Raw genomic sequence first — 25,870 nt, 5'->3', positions numbered from 1 at the left:
TACAAGACAGCATTGAATCGAAAACACACAAATACACCATCATCCTAAGAACTGCTTTTTTTAGCGGGGGGCTGGGGATAAATTTCCCCCCAAATACACTGACTGCCAGGTAGTCCCTGATATCAGAGACATTAGAGGTCAAAAAAAACCGGACGTATTTTTAGGATTGGAAAAATTAATGTGTTTTAGGACACAATCCTGAATATGAGAAACATTCCAGTTCATGATGATGACAGTGTAACATAATGAGCCAGAATTCCTCAATCACCCTCAACTCTGCAGCAGGAAGTAGCTCATAAAGCCTGTAATAGCTACAGCCCACACAGTTACTAGATGATAATGAACTCAAATATCCCACCTCCATTTGACTGTCTGTGCTACTAGTAGTGGCCTTTCATAACATATCTTTTTCTTCATTTCAATGTTGTGTAGCCGCTCAAAAAGGCACTTTACAGGGGACTGATTCCACGTTATCTGAACTTAATAATTAGGCAAAATAAATGCTTGACACAAACATATTTAGCTAATAATTGTCACTATGAAGTCATTTCAGCCACATCACTACCTTGTAACCCATCAGGATCATCAAACGTAAACTTATTTCTGAGTTACCAAACAATTATGAGGAAAACATTTATAACATCTTCCCCAAATATCTAATTATACGTCCCATTGCTGGGTTTGTCTTGTGTTGTGTTTTACATCAATAAGCATAGGCACACAAACATCAGTGTGAGGGCAGTAAGGCTGTGACATAATACAAAGCATTCTAGAATACCCCCCAGTTCTGTGGCATATGATGCTCCCTGGCTCCCTGACCAATGTTAGAGTCAGAAAGTGGCTGCAAAGCTTTGTCTGAACCCGATGCTCCTTCCTAGGTAGTCCTCTGAAAGTCACATCCGGTGACTGGTTCTGAAAGGGCACTATAGAGTATGATGTGTCTCCTTCTCATACTGGACCATTCCCTGAACCTCAATGGCACTGCCCTAGACCATGATTATCTGTTTTTGTTTGTTTGTTTGTTTGTTTGTTTTAAGTAGGCTCCATGCTGGGCGTGTAGCCCAGGATGGGACTTGAAATCACCACCCTGAACTGAGATCAAGACCTGAGCTGAGATCAAGAGTTGGGTGCTTAACCAACTGAGCCACCTGGGCAGTTCCATTTACTTTTTAAATGACTCAATTTATAGAGGAAATGAAACATTTATAATTCACTTTTCAAAATGGGTCATATGACTTAAATAGTAAGAATCAAGACACAAATAAGGAATTTCAAGTTTCCTTATTCCTTAAAAGACTTTCATGGAGCATCTGGGTGGATCAGTCAGTTAAGCGTCCAGCTTCGGCTCAGGGCATGATCTCGCGGTTTGTGAGTACAAGCCCAGCGTCGGGCTCTGTGCTGACACCTTGGAGCCTGGAGCCTGCTTTGGATTCTGTGTCTTCCTCTCTCTCTGCCCCTCCCCCACTCACATTCTTGTCTCTCTCTCAAAAATAAATAAACATTTAAAAAAAAAAAAAGGACTTTTGGGAGCTGGGTGGCTCAGTGGGTTGAGCGTCCCACTTTCAGCTCAGGTCATGATCTCACGGCTTGTGGGTTCAAGCCCCACGTCGGGCTCTGTGCTGACAGCCCGGAGCCTGAAGCCTGCTTCAGATTCTGTGTCTCCCTCTCTCTCTGCCCCTACCCCTCTCACGCTCTGTCTCTGTCTCTGTCTCTCTCTCTCAAAGATAAATAAATGTCAAAAAAAAATTTTTTTTTTTTAAATTAACAAAAATAAAAAAATAAAAACAAGGACTTTGATTCATTCTGCTGAGAGTATGCATTCAGTCCAAGGAAGCTCACTACTATGTATATTAAGTTTAAATTTGGCCTTAATCTTTTTTGGTATTTATAAGTTTACACCAATTGTTTCTGTAGCTTTCTGTTGTTGTTTGTTTGTTTACCTCTTCGTATATTCCAGTGCATTCATAGTAGTCTCTGGAAGGGAGGCCAAGTCGAGGCTGATCAATCTGTAAAAAATATACCAAGAAGAAAATAAACCATTCAGTTGATGTGGGACAGTTGGACAAAATACAAGCATGTCTATCTCTGTATGAGCAAGAGCCTAGTGTTCTTGCTGTTTATAAGGGTAACAACAGTCAGACAATGAGTGAATACAAATTAGGCACTGGTTTCCATACTACTTGGCAGTTTTACAGTGATGGGTAGTTAGGTAATCTGGAAGAGTATGCTGCAGGTATTTGAGGGAAACCAAAGAAACTTGAATGAAATACACCAGGAAGAATTTTTTAATGCAAAACCAAAGGTGCAGGTGGACAAAAACATGTTAGAATCTAGGACTTGGAAGTTTCTAAATTACACATTTACAGGACATTTGGCTTCCTGAGATTCTAATATGCTCTCCTGGAAGACACTCTCTTCTCCCACCCTTAATGGGGATGAGAAAAAACCAAAAAAGTGGAAACCTCTGTGGTAACTCTACAACTGTTTCTCTAGTGGAAATCTTGCCAGAGATTTTTTTTGAGATTCCCTACCCTGGGGGTGGGGGGTAGGGGAGACTCCTCCTCGGTTCTCTCCTGCTCTGCTCAACACTTGAGCAGACCCAGCTGACAGCAGAGTGTGTGAAAGAGGAAACTAGTCTCTGCTCGAGTGTGTCTGGTCCACCGGACCACCTGGAGAGCCACCTGGACACATGTGCAGCTTTGCGAGATTGCTTCCTATGCACCGCGTGGTTTGATGGGTACGGGGCAAACTAGGGCATGTATGGGTTAAAGTGAGAAACCCAGCAGCTGTAAAGAGCCCAGGACAATACAAAAGAAACAGAACCCAGAGGATTAGCATGGAAAGAGCCAGAAGGTGTCACCACAGATAGGGCTCTGCCCCCTTTCCAACCTCCCCACTCTCCCTAGGAAATCTCTTCATGGTGATCATGCAGGATGCTGGTACTGAAGAGCCAAAGGAGTGAATTCCAGAAGGGAGAAGGGGGCCCACTGTAGAAGACAGCTGGGTTCAATTCCTTTCATGATTTTAATAAAAATGGCCATAAAGATTTATACCACAGTGACATAAATATGAATCTGTGTCTTGCAACTTTTGGGGTACTTTCTTTCACAGGAGACCAAAAACAAAGCTCTGTAAATATTTTAGTCCATTCCAAACACACTCATTAAGTATTAATTTCATCTTAGGTGACACCTTAAGTAAACCTAAATGAATGGCTTACATGAGGGGGAAAAAATCTAAAACACTGATTTTAAAAGAACAGTATTTTATTTACCTTCACTGAGAAAAAAGTTCAGATATTCTTTAGTAACAGCCAAAACTGTACTCAAAATCCTTTTCTCAAAAAACAAACAAAAAACCAAAAAAAACCCACTCCCCCACCCCCAAATCCCCCAAATCCCTTTTCTGTGTCCTTTTGGGAAGCAATTGGAAATTTCTGGTTTCCAGATTTGCATTACTCATGTAAACCAAACTATGCTCCTTTCATGAACATATGGAGAAATCAGGTGCTGTTTCAAATTAGGGGGCCCTTTCATTTCTTTAATTTATTTTATGAAGAAAGCAGTATCAAACCTAAGGTAGCAGAAGGGAGACACGACCACAGCATTAAGAGAATACTTTCAAAATTGGGAATCCAGGTTTCAGGGACACAGTACAAATTTATTACTATCTTGCTCATGCAATTCAAATGAGAATATGCATTATTTCTAAATACCAACAACAACAATGTATGCAGAAATTTTATTAACAATTTAAAGCTAACTTGGCTGTCAGCCCACAAACTTACATGAATTATATGGTTCACAGAGTTCTTATCATCAGTGCCAACAAAAAAATTAAGAATGACTTTTTTCCCAAATTTAGAATTCAGCTGTGCAATAGATTTCTCAGCTGTCCAAGAAGGACCTAAAGCAAAGAAAGGTGAAGAATACTTTTAAAAGTTTCAGTGCATTAATGTGATACTATAATAACATAGATTCTATATGGAAATTATATTTTTAAATTTTTTTTTCAACGTTTATTTATTTTTGGGACAGAGAGAGACAGAGCATGAACGGGGGAGGGGCAGAGAGAGAGGGAGACACACAATCGGAAACAGGCTCCAGGCTCTGAGCCATCAGCCCAGAGCCTGATGCGGGGCTCGAACTCACGGACCGCGAGATCGTGACCTGGTTGAAGTCGGACACTTAACCGACTGCGCCACCCAGGCGCCCCTGGAAATTATATTTTTAAAAAAGAATGAAAATCACCTTACCATAGGTCTGCTCCCAGTTTTCTGTTGCTACGGGCCAATCATATATATCTGGTAGTAGACTGAGTAGAGGTTTTCCGCCTCTGCTATCAATAGCGGCTTTTGGAAACAATGAAAACAAATTCCTTATGAAGTCTTTGCATATTTTGGCACTCTCTTAATGAAATACAAGGAAGAGCACTTACATTCATTTATACAAGATCTGTACAGTGTTTTTGCTTTCTGCACTGCTATTATATCTTCAGTTTTGGGTTCCTGAAGAACATCTGAAATAGAGCATTGAGTACAACCCATCAATACAATTGCTCATTTGCAGCTGTAATTAACATTTGCAGTGCAGGTTCAGAAAAAAAGCTTGCTTTTGTGTATGTATGTTCACTCCCTCCCCATGCTAAAACCCTCCAGGAAAAACTAAACCCCCTACCAGATCATTATTCCTAGTGCAGAACTGGGAGTTGATTTCATTAGCCAAGTTAGATGAAAGTCTTTTTGACTAGATTCTCTTTTTTTGTGAACATCGACGTGTACTGCTCTGCCATACATAAGTTCCTGTTTTTTTAAAATTAAGATGAAAAAGAAATAATAATGCAGAGGAATATGGAATTTAATATGATAGTCTTCTCGATAGCTGGAAATAATTATCTTTGTGTGATTGTACTGTTCATGCTCCAGATGAATTGAATGAATTATTCTACTTGTTTGGATGTTCTAAAATAGCAAAAATTGTTTTTCTACAAAGTAACTTCTAGAAGTGGGGAACAGAAGACGGAGGATAGCAGAAGACTAGACAAGACTACCTCAACTTCCCAGGGAGAGTATCTTAGCTGGGTTAGAATAAATACCCACCCAGGGATATAAACGTCAGTAACATCTTCAACACAGTAATGGCTCAATATCGACATCAACCCAGGGCCAGGGTGGGAAAATATAATGGAGGTGGTGTTTGGTGGCAATCAATGAACTCATTTAAAATTTTTTTTAATGTTTATTTTTGAGAGAGGGAGACAGAGAGGCAGAGCCAGGGGGACAGAGGATCCCAAGCGGATCTGTGCTGACAGCAGTGAGCCGATGTGGGGCTTGAACTCTTGGACCACGAGATCATGACCTGAACTAAAGTCGGAAGCTTAACTAACTGAGCCACCCAGGCACCCCAATTAATTTCTTATTGTGTGAAATGGCGTAAGATGCCACCCTGTAGAGAGGACAGATTTTGTTGTATGTGCACCCACAAATGAAAGCAGGAATGCTGAGATGCCAACATATCCATTTCAGCGTTACCACCCTCAGAGAGACTTGGTGGTGAGCCACAAAACTTGGAGGGATTATCGGCTTTAATCTTCTGTGACATTCTCTGTAATGGCTAAGAGTTGTATCTTTAAAAAATGGATATATTAAGAGAGAAATCTTTGATGCATAGACACAAACTCCACTAACCTTTCAAAACGACTTCTAGTTCATCTCTTAAAATGTCAAAGTTACTGTAACGGGAGCTGGTCTCAGGAATGACGTTGCGTTTCAACCAGCCTCCACAGGCATATTTAAAAAAGTCTGTACAAGGCTCAGCAGTGGCATCCATGTTCTGGATCAGTCGAGCAGCTGAAAGACCAGAGAATGAAGGAGATCAAATGAAGGGTGTATTTCTTAAGTAGTTTGGAAGGGGGGAAAAGAGGCATGTTATTTCTCCTTTATGATCAAGTCAACTGCACTGATGCTCCTTTTTCTTACTTCTCTAATGGTCAATTGAGGAGGAATGATGACTCTTATCTATGTATAGTCCTCCCTTCCTTTGTTAGAGTTGGTTAGGTTTATTCCTGACAGGTCTCGGTCTTCCCATCCTACATCCCACCCCCACTTCCAAATAACTGAGGTTCTTGCTAGCTCCTATCTCAGATGACAACAAAGAACACAGGTCTGCCTTACCAGGCCTGAACCTGGGGCTGACACAGGCGGCTCTTCACTCTATTAATTTTAGCAGCTGACTCTACTTTTCAAATTTCTGTGACTTTTGAATGTCTCTGAGACTCTAAGGGAAGTGGGATTGTTCTTTGTTTTTTTATTTATTTTTTTTCAACATTTATTTATTTTTGGGACAGAGAGAGACAGAGCATGAACGGGGGAGGGGCAGAGAGAGAGGGAGACACAGAATCGGAAACAGGCTCCAGGCTCTGAGCCATCAGCCCAGAGCCCGACGCGGGGCTCGAACTCACGGACCGTGAGATCGCGACCTGGCTGAAGTCGGACGCTTAACTGACTGAGCCACCCAGGCGCCCCATGTTCTTTGTTTTTTTAAAGTAATCTCTAAACCTAATGTGAGGCTCAAACTCACGACCCTGAGATCAAGCGTCTCATGCTCCACTGAGGGGAGCCAGCCAGGTGCCCCTGTGGGACTGTTAATGCATTTTATCACTCTACTATTACTACTTCTTGGACCTCGCTCACAATATTTTTGCAATTCAAATTTGACATCCGATTTGCACTTGTTTATGTAGAGTCTGTCATTACAAAATCGGCTGTAAGCTCATTAGCTTTTCTTATGTCCACTCTTATCTTTGAAAAACTACAATGAAAATACAAATGAGCCAACACCGAGTATTTACAAAGTGCAAAACCCTGACTGTGCTAGGTGCTGCAGTTGATAGAAGGATGTATAAAATATGAATTACTGCCATTGAGGAGAAGGATAATATGCACAGGAGGCCCAACAGCCACAATTCCTACACCTGGAAGAGTGAGAAAACCCTCCCACTGTCCTCCCCACATTCTTTCTCATCCAAGTTGAACTGTTTTGCAGTAAAAACAAAAGACCAATTGAGAATTCATCTGTATCAAGAGAGTATAAGTTCTCAAATGAGCTTTTGAAAAGACTTCACTTTCTGAATTAATTAATTAAAAAACTTCAAACAATTGCTGAGCTGTGTGGATTCTTCCAACCTGGAATGGTTAAGTCTGTTTTGCAGCTCAATCTCAAGCCTCGGCTTCTTACCACCCTCTGGATGTGTTTGCCTGGCTGCCACTTCAGGCTCCAAGTCTTTTTTTTTTTTTTTTTTAATTTTTTTTTTTTAACGTTTATTTATTTTTGGGACAGAGAGAGGCAGAGCATGAACGGGGGAGGGGCAGAGAGAGAGGGAGACACAGAATCGGAAACAGGCTCCAGGCTCCGAGCCATCAGCCCAGAGCCTGACGCGGGGCTCGAACTCAGGGACCGCGAGATCGTGACCTGGCTGAAGCCGGACGCTTAACCGACTGCGCCACCCAGGCGCCCCTACAGGCTCCAAGTCTTTAATGCTGAACTACGGGTAGTCTCCAGACCATAGTCTGGACTCGTGCACCTTGGTACACAGCACAACCATCATCATGGCCTCCCGGGTTTGAACTTTGGGTAACGCTCTGTATTTCCCCCTCCCGCTTAGGTTATTGGTAACTCCTTTGCCTCTTTCCTATACTCGTCGTGATGAGTTTACATTTTCACTCCCTTTTGGCTAGAAGTCACCCAACTATTCATCTTGCTAATACCAACTCTCTACTTGTATATATTCCACATATCTTTCACAGATTAAACTTCCCCAAATACACTTTTGCGGGCCACTCTCTCACTGGAATATGGCAGTAGCTTGCCATTGCCCAGGTTAAATTACAAAATTCTTTAATTTGGCCTCTAAATCTTTACTAATCAAAAAAAGTCTCTACCTTCTCTTTTTTTCCTGTGTTTTTACTCAAACTCTCTGCCCCAACCAGACAGCCTCGCTACATGTGCCACAAACGTTCCTGTGTTTCTCTGCTGGGTGCTGGTGCTTCTCAATTCCTCATCCTACCCTTCTAACTTCTCTTCCCTTTCTTCCCAAATGCTGCTCACCATTCAAGGTTCAGCATGTGGCCCATCTCTTCCCTGAGGCTCCCATGACTCCATACTTTCAGGGAACATTTCTTTCCCTGAACTTCTGAGAGCTCATTGCCTCACTCAGTCCTTAATGCTCATTGTGGACACCTACACCATCTTCCTAACCATTCTGTTGATGAACTTAGCCTCTTTGCATTCCCATCACCTAGCACCTCATAAAAGACAGGCACAAATGGCTGTGTGTGATGACATTACTGAGTTATCTGTGAGTCCTCTTACTCCTTCCTCTGACACACCCCCTCCCCCGCTCCAGCACGTCAGACCAGTTCTCATCTCCTGGCCTCCAGTCCATGCCTTCTTTTCAACGCCCACTGTTTCTGCTCTCTTTTGGGCCCTCCTTCTTTTAGGATCTATCCATGCCCTTTTGCCCAAGTTGTGGCCCCAGGCCTGTGCCCACTGCAATCCACCCTGTGGGTCAACTGGATTAATGTTGCCATAACATTTCAGCATGCCATTTCCATTCCGAGGTTTTCAAAATACTCCATCTGCATTTATAATAAAATCTAGAAAAAATATATAAATATACACCAACATATCATAAAATCCCCACCTGAAACTAATGTTAACACTTCATGTTAATTTTACATGAGTAAAAAGAAAACAAACAAAATCATAGATGGAATAAATGACTCTGGGAGAAATTTTAAAATAAATACAGACTCCACAGCATATTCTCATTCTGATGTGTCTAGTGAAGCTTCTCTCTCACTACTTCCTCACACACACCTTCTGTCCCAGTAAAATGGCTGCATCAGTTTGTGCTGTGAACACCTTACAGTTTTCTGCTTTTGTAACTTTGACCGTGTTGCATCAAGCCCTACTAAAATATCCTTTTTAATATTTTCATATTTAGAGATTTCAGGCATTTTCAAGGCCTCAGTTCAAATCATCCTTCTTCATGAAGGACTGTCCTCGCAAAATCTATATCAGCTGCCATCGTACTCATTTTTTTGTTGTTGCAAAAAAACATTACCTCCTCACCTGGACTGTGTAGTTCTGGTAAAGAAGGGAATGTGTTTTCCAGGTCTCTTACAGAGCCTAATGTTGCAGTGAATCAAAATTGGTCAGTAAAAACTCTTAATTTAAAACCTCAGGTAAAGATTAGGAAATTGATTTTAAAAAGATAGAAAAACTAACTCCCTTAAATGCTGAGGGAAATGAAAATATGATGACAGGGGAGGTGAAAATAAAGACCCCAAAACTTGGAGAATTATCACATTTAAAGTGAAAAACCAGAAAACTGGGGGCCTGAAAGAAGAGCTAACCAAAGATGGTCTAAGCAGACATTTTTAGCAATTTTATGTACCTTTTGTCTTTTAAAATACTTTTAAGTATTAAAAATGAGCATTGTAAAGGCAACTGCCATTTTGGGAGCACTTCTAGTTTCTTCCCTCCCTGGGGAAATGGAAGGTTTATGCCCCTAACATCACAAGGAGCAAGCAATAAACTCCGAGGGGGAAGAGCAGTGAACCAGTAATGAGTCAGTAGAATGAACAAGTCTTACTGCCTATTTGGAAACAGCACATACCCTTTTAAACACCTTGAACAAAAAGGAGGAGCAGTGAAGCGGCTCTATGCTCATGAGCACAAATCCACTGCCATGTGAATGCCTCTGTACGTCTCACTTCTCCCACAAACAAAAAAGGAGGATCCTTCCCATCTAGGTGGAATTCATCACCTGACACCTGGTTCAACTACCTACATCTGGAAAACAAACCAAAGAAGCAGGATTCAAACAATTTGTGAGGGCTTAGCAGGCAACAGATAGGAAGAGACAACTTTGCAAACTCTTTCCTGTGCCACTTTTCAAATTTCCTTTGACCAGAGCTCATCTGAGCATGGGCGCTTCCAATCACTTCAAAGAGAGCTTGCTGTCCTGGTGAATATTTTGGGGCCATGGGCCAAGGCAAGTCATGGGCTAGCACTTTTATGCCGGGTCTTTGATCAAGCTTCCTTTAATCTCTTATCGTGGGTTTGATTCTCATTTTGCACCTTACCATCCGGACCTCTGTGCTGACTTTTCTTTGAAGTCAGCAGTAGACCTGCGGGTAGAAGGCCTGTAGGAAACAGACGCTCAGCTGTCAAACTGGTCGTAATTGTTTTTATATTTTGCGCTTTGTTTTGAATTACTCAACCTCTCCACGCAGCCACACCTGGGCTCTTCAGATGTTTCCTTATCTGTGTGTTTCTGACTCCTGAGTAAACAAATGTGGTTTAAAAACAAATAAAATTATTCACCTTAATAAGTAGACATAAAGAATGATGTAGTAAAGGCAAAAGTATTGACACAGAATGATGCTGACCACATGTTCTTAAAGTGAAAGAAACCGTATTTATGCTATTTTTAAAAATCGACATAAAAGCACAGAAAGTCTAAAAGACATAGCAGTTACATCTGGTTGGAGGATTATGAGTGTGTTTAATTTTGTATTAGTTGCTTATCTTTATTTTCCAATTTGTATTAGATGAACATGCACTGCTTTTGCAATAAGAAAAAAAGCATTTTTAATTTAAGAAAATAGTCACATAAAGACAAGAAAAGTAATCTTCTATTAATAATGAGCTTATTTCTTATGAATGACAATTCCAAATGTTCGAGGCTGATAATACATGACACACCATTTTTTTTCCTAACTAATCTTCTTGTAACGTTCTCCTAACTTGCTTGACTATAGGAAATTTAAAACAAGCTCAACTACCATCCGGGAAGTTATTAATTACTGTATTCATTACCAAGGGTCTATTGTGTGGGAATGGATTAGAAGATGCTGTAGAAGCTGGGAAAATGTTTGGGGTCCTTAAATCAGGCAGACCGGTTTTGAATCCCTGAGCTTCACCACTTTTTACTTGTACAAGATTAAGTAATGTCCCCAAGATCAAGCAGCTAGTAAATGATGGAGTCACAGGCCTTGCACGTAGGCTCCCAGGGCCCCAGGTTCACCACCCTCTTCCCTCGGTATTTTGGATAGACCAGGTGGGGGTATGTGAGAAGCAGCGACTTGCATTCTTTCCCTTTCTTCTTCTTTTTCCACTTCTTCTCAGTTACCCTCTATTTTGCCCTTGCCCTCTCCCCTCTCTGCCACTCTGTAACCACAGCTTCCCAACTTTATCACCAGCAACAAGTCTCAGGTCAAAGGTAAGAGAAAGTATCAGGGCTTGGAAGGTCTGTGGTGGCCCGGAAGAAGGAAAAAGGTTGGCCCCCCCCCCCCCCGACAGAAAAACAAAACAGATGAATTCCTCACGGCAGGGTAAGTGGGCAGGCTAGTGGCATACAGCCCATTTGTATTCAAGAAGGGCGTCTTTTTTTTTTTTTTTTTTAACTTTTTAAACGTTTATTTATTTTTGAGAGAGAGAGGCAGAGTACAAGCTGGGGAGGGGCAGAGAGAGAGGGAGACATAGAATCCGAAGCAGGCTCTAACCTCTGAGCTGTTAGCACAGAGCCCGATGTGGGGCTCGAACCCACGAAGTGTGAGATCATGACCTGAGCCAAAGTCAGATGCTTAACTGACTGAGCCATCCAGATGCCCCAACAACCTACACTTCTAAGTGCACTTCAGTCCCTTATAAACCCCTGGCCCCATATTGCAGGAAGCCACACATATATCTCCTGTGTACAGGCCCACTCCTTCCAGGCCTCCTCTCTACTATATTGCCTTTGGCCTCCATAACCTTTTGCCCCATCCATGACCCAGTTCGGTCTGGTGCAGGACCTGTGTGAAAATGCCTTTCTTTCATCTGTCATCGTCCTGGAGGAGTCTCAAAGAGGCTCCTCATGTCTCCAGGTAAATAGCTGTCTGACATTTTAGCTCCATGCCTCCCTCTCCCAAGAACCACAAGGACTGATAGGCCTGGTTTGGGGGAGACAATAATAGCAAAACCTGCACTCTGTTCAGAATTATTTCTCTCCTCTGATGGGCAAGTCTTTGTTTAAGGGCCATGTTTGTTGAGCTTGACTTTCTATTCCTCCAAGATGAGCTCTCTCTAATCTCAGGAGCCTCTTGGGCCTCTCAGGCAATAGACTGGGGGCATAACTACACCAGTTTTCAGATAGGATTGGACATGAGGAAGCTCCAGCTACACTGGAATTCCACTTCATGTCACCAATGGCTTCCATGCCACACGATCCCCTGCTTTCCAACAATATCAATAGTTTGCTACCTGAAAATAGGACTTTTGGCACTATGCCCCAAAAATATTTCAATGTTTATACATATACATTCCCTAGAGACTAGTTTTCTGGGTGTGTGTGTGTGTGTGTGTGTTTTAAAAAGATTTCTGAATGTGTCAAGTGCTCTTGGGGAAATTTTCAGGAAAATAAGGGAAACCTGAAATAAATAGGATTGCCACAAGCAGCAAATAAATAAACTGGATAGCATAAAGCTTTGTGCTGTGGCACTTTTTTGTGGACTTAACATTAGTTAATACTGGTCCCTACTCAGTAGTTCACTGATGCTTTCCCATAAGAATGAATTCATGGGAATTATGAACATGGTCCATTCTTTTTATTTGATGGAGTTCTAACGTCACAACTAACACTGAATTAGCAAGTACAGAGTCATTGACAATTGGAGAAATACAGAGTTAGGTTCTTATTAGCTTCTGACCACAGAGCATTTTCATCAACCAATCAATACATAATCTTGTTTTATGTGTTTCTATTTGATTGAAAGACATTTTATTTAATATATATCATTGAGTCATTAATACCGAACTCACAGCCAATAGTGCTACAACTCATGAGGGAACAAAGCTTATCTAACACAGGTGTTTTCTTTGTAAGGCACAACACAGCTTTCTGGTGCTTAGAAATACTAACAGTATTTCAGCACAATGTTTGGAACCCTTTTTAAATAGGGAAATAACCAACAAAAAAACACAAAAAATACGACAAATACGACACTAAATAGACCAAGGACCCTTGCTTACAGTCCTTGTTAGACCTCAGCCAGACACACACGTGTCAGGTGACTCAGATCTTTCACCAATCTGCTCAGGTCTGCAAATGACCTCAAAAGCACCACACACATTGATTTGGGGGGTTACAAATAAATTTTAGCCAGCCAGGTGAGTTGGCAAACGGGGAACTCTCAAAGAATTTGGATCAACTATATACTTTCGTCTGTTTCTTCTTTGAGGCTTTTTAACTATCCAGAAGATGTACAAACCAGGCAACAATATGTAGTGGCAATGAATTCAAATAATTTCATCCTCAATTACCAAACTTATATTCTAGTGTCAACGATTTTGAATAGGTTGGGCATCTATTTACAACATAAGTGCCACACATCTGATTCTGTGAAAAAATTTCTTCCCTGACTGTTCTTACTCTGCACGTAACTAAGTCTTAGGAAATGGTATATAAGCAAAACTGTTTTCAGCCTGTTCTCTCCAAATCAGCCTAAGTCGTTGGCTTTTTGACCCCAACCACACAACATTTTCATTTCATTATCTTAAAATCACTATAATCAGCCTAGCTTATGACTGTTCTGGAAGTGTCCAGAAGAGGTCAGAGAAATGTTGGGGTACCTACAAATGCTCTTGTAAAGACCTTAGGACACCCATTTCTGACCCAACCTTCTTTCCTAAATGTGTGCTTTATTAATACCTGATATTACTTACTGGGAAAATTTGACAATTTAAAAATCTCTTTTGACAACATTCTGAAAGTATTGCTGACCTTATTCCCCTGCTGCTACCCTCCTCCCGCCATCCCCCAGCCAAAATTAAGGCCAAGTCAGAACGTTTTGAAAGAACACAAGGAAAATGCAATGTAATCACAACGGGTCACAAAGGACTCCATTCAAAAGGCAGTAATGTAGAAACTGGATTCTAGAGGACCATTCCTAAAGGGAAAATGACTGAAAATTAGCAAGCACACAGACTAATGCTAATAAAAACCAAATGGTTTTCATTGCAAACATTCTGGATTCTTCCACTTTTAAATGAAATCCTTGTCCCCAAATTGCTTTTGTAATACCTTGGTGAAGGAAAGGTTGCAGGAGTGGGATGGGGAAATATCTGATGCTGAATTTAATCCAGACTGCTAGTTTATCATCTAATCAACCACTCCCTGTCAACCTCTGGTGAAGTTCCAGCTAAGCCAAGGTCAAGTCTTAACACTAGTCTAATTGATCAGCATCAAGAAAAGCCGTCACTATACATTTGTTCAGAAACTGTGGATTTACACAAGTAGGTCTGAGGAAAGCATAGTGGCTTTAATCTGTAGAGCTGCAACTCCCCGGAAAGGAGCCCTATTATTTCATGTCTTAACTTGAGATGTAGTTAGTATATAAGTATATTTCAGATATGCATGTGATCAATTTACCTTAAATGTATAGACAAAAACACATGTCTGCATGCACGTGCTACAGTTAACCTGGTATCCATTTGCTATCAGATTTACAGATAAACTCACTACCAGATTCACATATAGAATGTAAACTATAGGATTTCACTTGGGTTGAGCCAAAGATGCTTATGTAATAATAATAATAAATAATAGCCAATGGTGGACATGTGTCAGGCACCAAGCCCTTACTGTGTGAAAAGTACTGTTTTAAGTTCTTCAAAATTTGTTTTCATTAAACTGTATATGGTAACTACATTTTTGTCCCCATTTTAGAGCTAGAGAAATTGAGGATGTTGGTAAGCAACAAAGCCAAGGTTTGACTCAAGCAGTGGTGGCCAGAGTCTGAGCTCTTCTGTGATGCTAAGTTGCCTCTTTGCTTTAAATGTTTTTTTCTTATAATTGCTCAACAGAGTAATACATATTACTTCTATTTTAAGGAAATCTAAGCACAGAGTCGTCACATGTCCAAGATGACCAAGATAACTTTAGATAGAACATTGGCTTAATTTTAGGCTGTTGTTTTTAATACAGTATCATTCTGCCATGACTAAATAACATTAAAGAAATTTTAGAAGCTACACAGAAAGGGGAAGAAAATCCAAATTAAATTAAACAACAACCAGTTTGGGGGGGAGCAGGAGGGCAGTTTTGATGCCAAATTAAGGTTTTAATTGCTCTATAATGTGAGTATAGCTACATGAATTTTTTTTTTTTTTACCTCATTTGGCCCTGAATTTTAGAATTTGTTGAGATAATCACAGAAATCTCAAGTCTAATAGACACACAATAATAATTCTTTTTTGGCTCTCCCCAAATTAGTGAAATTCTTATTAGTGAAATTCATTATCTTATAGTCCATTTAAATGAATGGCTCACAGCCAAGAGAGGACAGTCAATAATTTTCCAATAGGGATTCCTCCAAAAATCAAAACCCAAAACATATTCTTTTAATAACCCAAAGCCTTGACACTGTGTTACAGTTAAGTTAAAGTGCCATATGTCTAAAAATAATTTTTCTTTCCCAGGTCCAATTTGCATTTTGAATCCTAAAAGATTCTTTGCTAGCAAAAAGCTATTAGAGATTATACTGCAATTTAAATACAATATATCACTTAAAATAAGTTATCAGGGCTGCAGGTTCATTATAATGTTAATGAATAATAATGTTCCTTTTTGAGGAAAGATAGAGAAGGTTACTGAAAGGCTAGGTTGTTCTCTCAGTAACTTCTGTCAGGTAGATTCCAAGATCCCTGGACACTGGTGGATGTCTCTAAAGAGAAAGCAGTGAACTTACATACCCCTGTTTCTCCCATTGAAACATTTTGTTAATTTAGACCACAGTACTGAGCAAGAATGACCAGACACCTTCTCTAATATGCAATTACTCAGAATAACTCAAAACATTCTGCCTTTGCATCAATTTTGGTTACAGGGTGGTGCAAAAAGATCACAGCAGGAAGATGAGCTGGGTCATCAGTGCTTTTATAAAACTGATGTTGGAATCATAAGACAGCTCTTTTCTAGTGAGCACTATTCAATGCAGTATGTATAACAAACTAAGCACTTAGTGGACACGAGGTCGTGTTTGGCTCCAAATGTTTGTATTTTTTGATGAATAGCTCTTTTATAGTATCAAAAACACAGAGGATTACGCTAAGTCATTTGCCTTTTCCAAAAAAATGTTCTCCTTGTGGGGCATGAAAAGACTCCAAAACTTTTCAACTCATTTTGACAAGTATTTTTGAGTATCCCCATGATATCTGACAGTACTCAGAACTGAACACACCAGGCTGAATAAACAGGTATCATCCCTGCCCTCGGAGAGCTTGCAGGTTTTCCTCTGAAACGAGACTATTTCTTTCGTAATGCACATAAACTCCTATAATGTCACTGTATCTAGACATGCATGGTTCTCATTTTCAATCGCTAAATTTAGCCAGTATTCAGTTGATAAGTAAAGCTCTTATTTTATATGCAACCTGAGATAAGGAGGCACATGCAGTGTTTCCATGTGCCTGTGTTTGCACATGTGAGCCGACCAGGAATCTGAACGGTCACGTTGTGAATGAAATGACCAGGGATAGGGAACCTGAGGAGATGATGGTTGAAAACCAGCAACACTTAGCTAATCTGGGGCATCCAAGAGAAGGAAAGCACAGGGACTTCATTAAATACGAGTGGAAATGGATTATGGAGAAGAGAGAAGCTCCGAGAGAGCTGGAGTCAAACAAGAAGGGCCAGACTAGTGGTGATTTGGGTCCTAGAGAGCTGGTTATGCTTACCTGAGTAGGAAATTCATTGAAAATTCTCCCTGAAATACCTCCAGAAACGGTTTCCTTGTGGACCTAATTCTAGCTTAGGAGGGTAGAATTAGCAAGGTAAATTAAACAATTGAGAAGAGAGTCGTTGGCTTTGCCGCCAGCAAAGGAGATGAATCAGACAGAAAAGGGCTCAACTTAAGTTGCCTGACAGAGAAACCCAGAACTGAGAAACCTGACGTACGTAAGCAGGACAAAGCCAGAATGAAAACACTTCTTTGCTGCCATATTTGTGGATCAGGTGCCCTGACAAATCACTTTGCCTGAACAACAGTGGTTTTGTGACATCAAAATAAGGAAGTCGAGGATAAACATAAAACATAAGTGAAAACTTTATTTACTCAACCAATATGTATGGACAATTTACTATGTGCCATGCACCTTGCTAGGTGGTGAAGACAGAATGATAAATAAGATAGAAAGAGTTGAAACTTTCACTATAGTGGGAAAAACTAGACATTGGACAACTAACTACAAGTGAGATGTAAGTTATGGGTATGTAGGGAATGAAGGAAGAATTAGCTAGGCGAAGGTGGAGAGAAGACCATTTCATTCATTCATTCATTCATTCATTGTTCCACAAATATTTGAGTTCCAGGTGGAGAAGGTGGGTGATGGCCTTGACAAAAGAGGACTGGAGTGTAAGAGTCTATGGGTGTGAAAAGGTAGGCTAACCTCTGAAGAAGGGATGCAGGATGGATAAAGGATGAAAAGCTACGTTCCCAAAGCTTCAGCACCTACATTCCCAAAGCTTTTCCTATCTTTGATTGGTGGAAGCAGACTTGTGGGAACTAGTAAGCAGGGGCTTGGCCCTTATCACTCTGTCCAGTGAAGGGGAGGGATATGATCATGGGAAAGAGGATTTACTCCTGCTGAGGCTGCAGGAAACAGCCAGCCTTGTCCTGTAAGTTCTCATCATGAGCATCTCATGGAGACAGCTTTCCCTTTATTTTCTACCTTGATGGCTGGTCACAAAGTTCTCAAGAATCTCTTGGACACGTGCCCTGCCAAATGGACTTATGCTTTCACGAGCCCTAGCTTAGATGGGTCTTCTCCATGAATCCAGAGTTCTTGTGGACTACAGATGTTAAGCTGTGGGCTGACCTCCTCCGTAGGTTTCATATATTGTAGCATCATTTGTATGATGATACGGTTAGATGAGAGATGGGGCCTCGGATCATCAATGATGATGTATCAGTATGAGACATGCAATTACTGAGAAATAACTCAAAGCATATTTCCAGGTAACCCACAGAATACAGAAGCAATAATAATTGTAGGTACACTCTTTACCCAGAACAAGGGATCTACTCTGCACAACCAAGCCATAATGGTCATTCCAAAAGAATTCTTCCTTCTCAATTAAGTATGTCTTCTCATAGTAAATTATCACCATCTGTTATTTAAAAGCTTTGAAAATCACACATGTGCTCTATCAGCATCTTAAAATATTTTGACACTGGGCTCTTTTTCCTGTTACTATGCTTGAATTAAAAAAGACTTTTTGGGGATGCAAACTGTTGCAGTCACTCTGGAAAACAGCATGGAAGTTCCTCAAAAAATTTTAAAAAATTAAAAATAGAACTACCCTACGACCCAGCAATTGCACTACTAGGTATTTATCCAAGGGATACAGGTATGCTATTTTGAAGGGACACATGTACCCCCATGTTTATAGCAGCGCTATCGACAAGAGCCAAAGTATGGAAAGAGCCCAAACGTCCATAGATGGAGAATGGATAAAGAAGATGTGGTATATGCAGTATTACTCGGCAATCAAAAAAGAATGAAATCTTGTCATTTGCAACTACGTGGATGGAACTAGAGGGTATTATGCTAAGCAAAATTAGTCAGAGAAAGACAAATATCATGTGACTTCACTCATATGAGGACTTTAAGATACAAAACAGATGAACATAAGGGAAGGGAAGCAAAAATAATATAAAAACAAGGAGGGGGACAAAACATAAAAGACTCTTAAATATAGAGAACAAACAGAGGGCTGCTGGAGGGGTTGTGGGAGGGGGGATGGGCTAAATGGGTAAGGGGCATTAAGGAATCTACTCCAGAAATCATTGTTGCACTTAATTAAAAAATTAATTAATTTTTAAAACTGACTTTTATGGGCCCTGCACTGAACATGGAAGCTGCTTGAGATTCTCTCGCTCTCTTCCTCTGCCCTGCTCCCCTGTTCTCTCTCTCCCTCCTTTTCTCTCTCTAAAATAAAATTAAAAATTAAAAAAAAAAGGACTTTTATTGTTCATTTAAAGTCAGGTAGGCAATATCCGAAAAAAAAAAATTTAACTTTTCACACATAATTAGATTTTCTTGTATTAAACAAGACAAAAAATGGATTCCTCCCTCCTAAGTTTTTAAAATTAACAGGTATGGTAGCTGATGTATGAGAGAAAAAGCAGGATCCTTGGCTTTCTGTGTTGACGTACAAAATTAGTGGCCTGTCCCTCCCTCAGTAAAGGAAGAAACATTTTTGTTCCACGTAAAATGTTTGTCATGTACATAACCTGGGCTCAGGTAGAAGCAGTACGAGCCAGTCCAGTGAGACTGAATCCTATTTTAGATGGACTACAAGTGTCAGCAACAGAGGAAGCTTCCAGCTAAGAGCAATGTCGGGATTGGAACCCACAGGCAGTTCCAACGAAGGAGATGTAACCAGCAGTGTGCTGATCCAAGAAAGTTCTGCAAGGTCTGGCAAAAGGTAATGAGGTTAGGAGCTAAGCTAGGTTTCAGTCCCAGAAGACAGGAAAGAAAAAGTGGAAAGAGACTCCAGAAGCGGGGAACGAGCCAGAAGTGAGGTCCCAAGGGACAAGGTAGGACCCTACGCAACTGGAGCTGAGGTCAGAGGCAGCTCACGCATGAGACTCACCAGATTTGGAGCCAGAGCCACTGACCATGACCTTAGTGAGTGCCTGGGCCTGAAATGGGTCTGACTCTACAACAGAGACCCTGTGTGGAACCCAACTAGTTTGTAAACTTTTTAAATCTTCTCATCTCTTTTCTCGGTTTTAATTTTATTATCACAGTTAAAATACATCATGTCAAATTTCATAGCAATTATTGCTACTATCTTATATTCTCTTTTAAAAGATTCATACTGGGGCGCCTGGCTGGCTCAGTCGGTTAAGCATCCTACTTGGGCTCAGGTCATGATCTCACAGTCCGTGAGTTCGAGCCCCGCATCGGGCTCTGTGCCGACCGCTCAGAGCCTGGAGCCTGCTTCGGATTCTGTGTCTCCCTTTCTCTAACCCTCCCCTGTTCATGCTCTATCTCTCTCTGTCTCAAAAATAAATAAACATTAAAAAAAATTTTAAAGATTCATATTTGCATGGATAGGGGTTTAAGAGGACTTTCAAGGCTTCACTTGTGCCATTTCTTCTCAACATGCTTCTCAACATGTATCCTTGCTACAGAATAGTGTATACAGGGCTTTGAGAAATTTTCTGTTCGGTTAATGACTTTTTATATATTGCTTCTTTCACTCGATCCACTCAAATATAATTAAGTTATTTCTCTGAACAAATACAATTATTAATATTTTGCTTCTTGGCAATATCTAAGTTAGTGAAATCATTAGTTGTTATATACATATGTTTGGGGATAATGAATTCATCTGGCTTCAGACTAGCAGACGTATCAAAACATCCTAATTTCACTCAGCTAATTTCATTATACCAGAAAATTAAGCCCATGGCTTTAACAAAAGCTTTCTTTTCTGGGAGTATTTTTAAGTAACTACTGGATCCTCAAGCACATCTTATTATAAGTCTTTAATGATTTGGGAGTCCTTTCAATAAGAATTTCTTTGAAGTTCAGGAAAGCCTTGATTAACAAAAGAAACTTTTTAAAGAGATGGCCTGGGCCATATCCATCATGTTATAGTTGGCTTGCTTCTTTCTGCTTTAAGCATCAAGCGCTGAGGAACAGACGCACTGAGGGCTATTGGTTGCCTGCTAACTGATTTCAATTTGACTTCCCAATCATCTGGTCTGTGCTGTGGACCAAATCCCTTTTTTCAGGTTCACAGCTAAGGTCCTACTACTTGTTAGACTCCTGCCGACTGAAGTTTCTAAAAAAGATATTTTGGGGTGCCTGGCTGGCTCAGTCGGTAGAGCATGCTACTCTTGACCTCAGGGCTGTAAGTTTGAGTGTAGAAATCACTTAAAAACAAAATCTTTAAAGAAAATAAATAAAAATTAATTAATTAATTAACTAAAATTCAAAAAGATATTTTTATTTCTAAAGTGTGACAATTCCAAGGTGTCTGGGTGGCTCAGTCAGGTTAGCATCTGACTCTCGATCTCGGCTCAGGTCATGAGCTCATGGTTCATGAGTTCAAGTCCTATATGTGGCTCTGCGCTGACAGCATGGAGCCTGCTTGGAGTTATCTTTCTCCTCTCTCTCTGCCCCTTTCCTGTTCTCTCTCTCTGTCTCTGTCTCTCAAAATAAATAAACTTAAAAAAATAAATAAATAAAATGTGACAATTCCACTTTGTTGTTGTTTTTTTTTTTTTAATTTTGAAGGAAGATCGTGTCTCTGAGAAACGTTTAAACAAACATTTTGTTTTAAGGTAAGAACTCACTGATTCACTTTGACTCTTCTACCTAGGCTAGTGAAAAGATAAATAGAATGCATTCATTAGTGATTCCGTCAAATGGAGTTCAACAACAACATGCCAGATGGGTGGTCCTCCACCATGACCTCTTGCTGGTTGCTGTTTACCCACTTGAATTATATAATTACATATGACAGCACGTGAGCCAAAAGCCCTAACCGGCGTGACCTAATTTCTAGCTCTGGTGGCACATCCTAAGACTCTAGCATCTCATTCCTGTCAGCATTTACCTCCATTTGGAAGGGTATCTCCCGCAAACTTCTCTCTGGAGAAGGAATGATAAGGGTGTGGGATGTGAAACAGGAGAGCATTTTAAGCATTTAAGTATTAAATTAAGTATTTCAGTATTAAGCTCTAAGCCTTATAGAGTGCAGCCACCAGCTCTCTGCTTTAATCAGAAAGCCTTCCCCTGAAGCTCCCTGGCCTTCTGACACTCTGAGACACTGAGAGACAAAACTAGCCTTCTATTATCACTACAGGTAGCATCCAAATCATTTCTCTTCACACTGCTTGTTTAGGCTTCTGCCAGTTGATCATTCCAGCATCAACTACCTTACCTCTTTAACTGTCTGGACATTCTTCACTGTTTATTAAATATTAACGCCTTGCTCAGTCTTCCCTTCCATGAAAGTTCTGCCATCTTCCCAGGTAACATCAGGGACTTTAGGGACCACCTCTGCTACTTACTCTCCAGCTCTAGAATTTCTGAACTTTCTGAACGTCATGACCTTCACCTCCACTCCACATCAGTACATGCATTTTGATGGTAACATCCTGAGGTTGCCATCACCCAGAACAGTTCTACCTTTGAAATCTTTGACTTGAGTAACCTATGTGCCGACCTTCTGATCCTTAGAAGGTTTTTCATTTGTTTATTCCCTCTATACCTGCTTTTGAACTTCACTGAGAGCTCACCTCGCACCTACTCTATTTTCCCTTTGTGTTTATCTTCTATCCAGCCTACATTCTTAGTGCCATCATTTAAACCAACATCTCATCACAGTATTTCATTCCCTTGCTCCCTGCAAATAAGCCTACTCTGAATCTATCCAGCTGCCCTCCAACTATAGGCTAAGATATTTAGTAGTGTATTTTAGGCCCACCTGGGAGGCTCAATCAGTTAAGAGCCTGACTTTGGCTCAGGCCATGATCTCACAGTTCGTGAGTTCAAGCCCCACATCGGGCCCTCTGCTGTCAGTGCACAGCCTGCTTTAGATCTTCTGTACCCTCCCCTCTCTCTCTGCCCCTGCCCCATTTGTGCTCTCTCTCAAAAATAAACATCAAAAAGTAATATATTTTACACATTGATTCATTGACCGTCTCCTTTTTTATTGTGAGCTTCTTGTAAGCCTGGACTTTGTGTTAAACACTTCTACATCCTCAGCAACCAGTGTAGTGCTCAATATCTGTTGAAGATATTATCAGTGGTGCCAGAAAATCCCAAAACTACCTGGGTTAATGCCATTTCAAATAATGGCCTTAAGCTTCACCAGGGTTATCAATCCTGTGCACAGCCTTTCTGCATACATGGCCCTGGCTGGCCTTCCCTTCCCCTCTATACACTGCCCCTTTTCAGCCTTTGATACTCTCACTTTCTCTGCCAGCTTAGGCCCAGCAGCAGACTTTGCTTCTTACTTCACAGGGAAAACTGAAGTAACTGGATGATAACCAACACACCTTCCTATCCTTCCCAGCCTCCAAACATACTTGTATTCAAGCCATCGTTGCCTCCTCCCCCGTAAGAGAGGAAGAGGGGGCTCTCCTCTGTCTCGGGAGTCCTACCACCTTTTCCCTGGATATATCCTCTCTTATGTCCCCAGGAACTAGACATCAATTTTCCCACTTTCCACCTGAAATTTCAACTTCTTCCTCTGTGCTCCCATTTCTTATCAACCTCTCAGCTGCAGTAAACTCCAACAATCTTACTTTTTAACATACTCTCTTCCTTATGGTTTGGTGATTTTACACTTCCCTGGTTTTCCATTTACCTCCCTGACTCCTCCCCTTCTATCCCTTTTGGAAGTCTTCATTTCCTTCCTGGGAAATCTCAACCACACCCTCTGTATGCTGACGGTTCCTGAATCCTTATATCCAACCCTGACTTTGCCACATGGAAGACTTATGAGTATTTCCAATCTACACTGTCTCGAAAGAGACTTTTCACTGCATATTAAAATCTATCCATTCTCTCCAACCTGTTACCAGTCAAACCCAGGCAACCATTAGTTCTCATCCCAGAGAAGTGGGCAGTAGCCTAGTTTCCTGCCCAGAGCCATTCTTTAGTTACAGTTCTGATCAAGTCATGCTTCATTTGAAACCCTTCCTTCCATAACTTCCCTGGGCTATTAGTTAAAGGTAACATCCTGATAACATCCAGGTAACTTTACCATGGTCCACATGATCCAGCTCCTGCTCATCTCTGTGCCAACACTCAACACTTCCCCTCCTCATCCCCACTTTCACATCCTCATACGCACCCTCTGTGCCTTAGCCCTACAGCTATTCCTTCAGTTCCTCAATATTGTCAAGCTATCCCTCACACTTGGGATGCAGAAATGTTATTACCTTGTATGTATGGGTAAATCTCTTCCTCTACCTCACCAGGTATGAGCTAGATAGGAGGCAAACCTCTGCTTAAAATCCTTCAGATCCTCCCTATAACATATTTATTTATTTTCCATAAGCTTTAGGAGGAATTACAACCCATGTAGTATGTGAACTACCCCAATTAATTTTTCCAATATCATGTCTTGCTACCCTGGTGCATTTTTCCAGCCATCATGAATCATGTGCAGGTCCTAAACTCAACTCAGCCTTTGCTTGCATGCTGCATCTAGCCTATGCACATGCTGTTCTCTGCTCCACTGGTCTGGTAGTCTCTGACTATCCTTCAGAACTTAGTGGGTGACATTTCCTCTTGATAATGAGTTCCTGGCCCCATCACAGTCACTCGAGCTGCCCATTCCCATGAGTTATCTGGTTCAGGTGTTCCTTTCTCAGAGTGCCTACAGCACAGTCTGCTTATTTCTGTCATAGCACTTACCCACAACATATGGTTATTTAGTTTATTGGTCTGTCATGCTGACTGGACTACCACTTTCCTGACGACAGGGGGTATCCGAGTTCATGGTCCTGAGTGTCTAGGAAAAGGCTCAGCATTTAGATGGTGCCCACTTAATGTTTTTGGAAAAAAATCAATAAACGAACAGAGGCATGGATAAACAAATGAATGGATGGATGAGGAAAGAAGTTGTCTTGTTCTCTGTGAAGACATCCCTGTCCACATTTTTCCAGCGAAATTCAGGAGGACATTCCAGGTTCAACTTCTCCATTACTAGCAGATAAAAAGGCCAGTGCCTCACCCACTCTGAGTTGTCAGTGGGTAGCACAGCCTGAAACTGCACCTGTTAAAGCAACTATTTGGTTAACATATACACTTCTTTTTAAAAATGCAAACATCCATACAAATCAAAACCACACTCAGATATCACCTCACGCCAGTCAGAGTGGCCAAAATGAACAAATCAGGAGACTATAGATGCTGGAGAGGATGTGGAGAAACGGGAACCCTCTTGCACTGTTGGTGGGAATGCAAATTGGTGCAGCCACTCTGGAAAGCAGTGTGGAGGTTCCTCAGAAAATTAAAAATAGACCTACCCTATGACCCAGCAATAGCACTGCTAGGAATTTATCCAAGGGACACAGGAGTACTGATGCATAGGGGCACTTGTACCCCAATGTTCATAGCAGTACTCTCAACAATAGCCAAATTATGGAAAGAGCCTAAATGTCCATCAACTGATGAATGGATAAAGAAATTGTGGTTTATATACACTATGGAATACTACGTGGCAATGAGAAAAAATGAAATATGGCCTTTTGTAGCAACGTGGATGGAACTGGAGAGTGTGATGCTAAGTGAAATAAGCCATACAGAGAAAGACAGATACCATATGGTTTCACTCTTATGTGGATCCTGAGAAACTTAACAGGAACCCATGGGGGAGGGGAAGGAAAAAAAAAAAAAGAGGTTAGAGTGGGAGAGAGCCAAAGCATAAGAGACTGTTGAGAACTGAGAGCAAACTGAGGGTTGATGGGGGGTGGGAGGGAGGAGAGGGTGGGTGATGGGTATTGAGGAGGGCACCTTTTGGGATGAGCACTGGGTGTTGTATGGAAACCAATTTGACAATAAATTTCATATATAAATAAAAAAAGAAAAGAAAAGAAAAGAAAAGCAGGTCCCCCCCAAAAAAAATAAAAAAAAATAAAAAAAAATAAAAAAAAATAAAAATGCAAACATCCAGGTAATTCCTATATACCTTAATGTCAACTGATATACTTACAATGCTTTTCTTCTGACCCCTAACGGAGACCACTCCGCTGAAGGAACAAGAACTTTGTGTGTCACGGAGGAGAGATGGT

At 40.9% G+C, this 25,870-nt stretch overlaps 1 protein-coding gene across 5 annotated transcripts in view; it reads right to left on the bottom strand.

The window, feature by feature from the left end:
• MME (membrane metalloendopeptidase) overlaps positions 1-25,870 on the bottom strand; it is a 102,491-nt gene that overhangs the window by 59,667 nt on the left and 16,954 nt on the right. For all 5 annotated transcript variants that reach the window (XM_040480542.1, XM_040480544.1, XM_040480543.1 and 2 more), the window contains exons 4-8: positions 5,687-5,848; positions 4,438-4,518; positions 4,256-4,351; positions 3,788-3,906; positions 1,941-2,006 (exon numbers count right to left, since the gene is read on the bottom strand). In XM_040480542.1, the coding sequence (XP_040336476.1) occupies positions 1,941-2,006; positions 3,788-3,906; positions 4,256-4,351; positions 4,438-4,518; positions 5,687-5,848 (524 nt within the window). The remainder of the gene's footprint in view (positions 1-1,940; positions 2,007-3,787; positions 3,907-4,255; positions 4,352-4,437; positions 4,519-5,686; positions 5,849-25,870) is intronic.

The sequence above is a fragment of the Herpailurus yagouaroundi genome, unplaced genomic scaffold (genome assembly GCF_014898765.1).
Source record: "Herpailurus yagouaroundi ecotype Mexico unplaced genomic scaffold, PumYag 159, whole genome shotgun sequence".
Lineage (NCBI taxonomy): Eukaryota > Metazoa > Chordata > Mammalia > Carnivora > Felidae > Herpailurus > Herpailurus yagouaroundi.
This window is presented reverse-complemented; position numbering and strand designations above follow the sequence as displayed.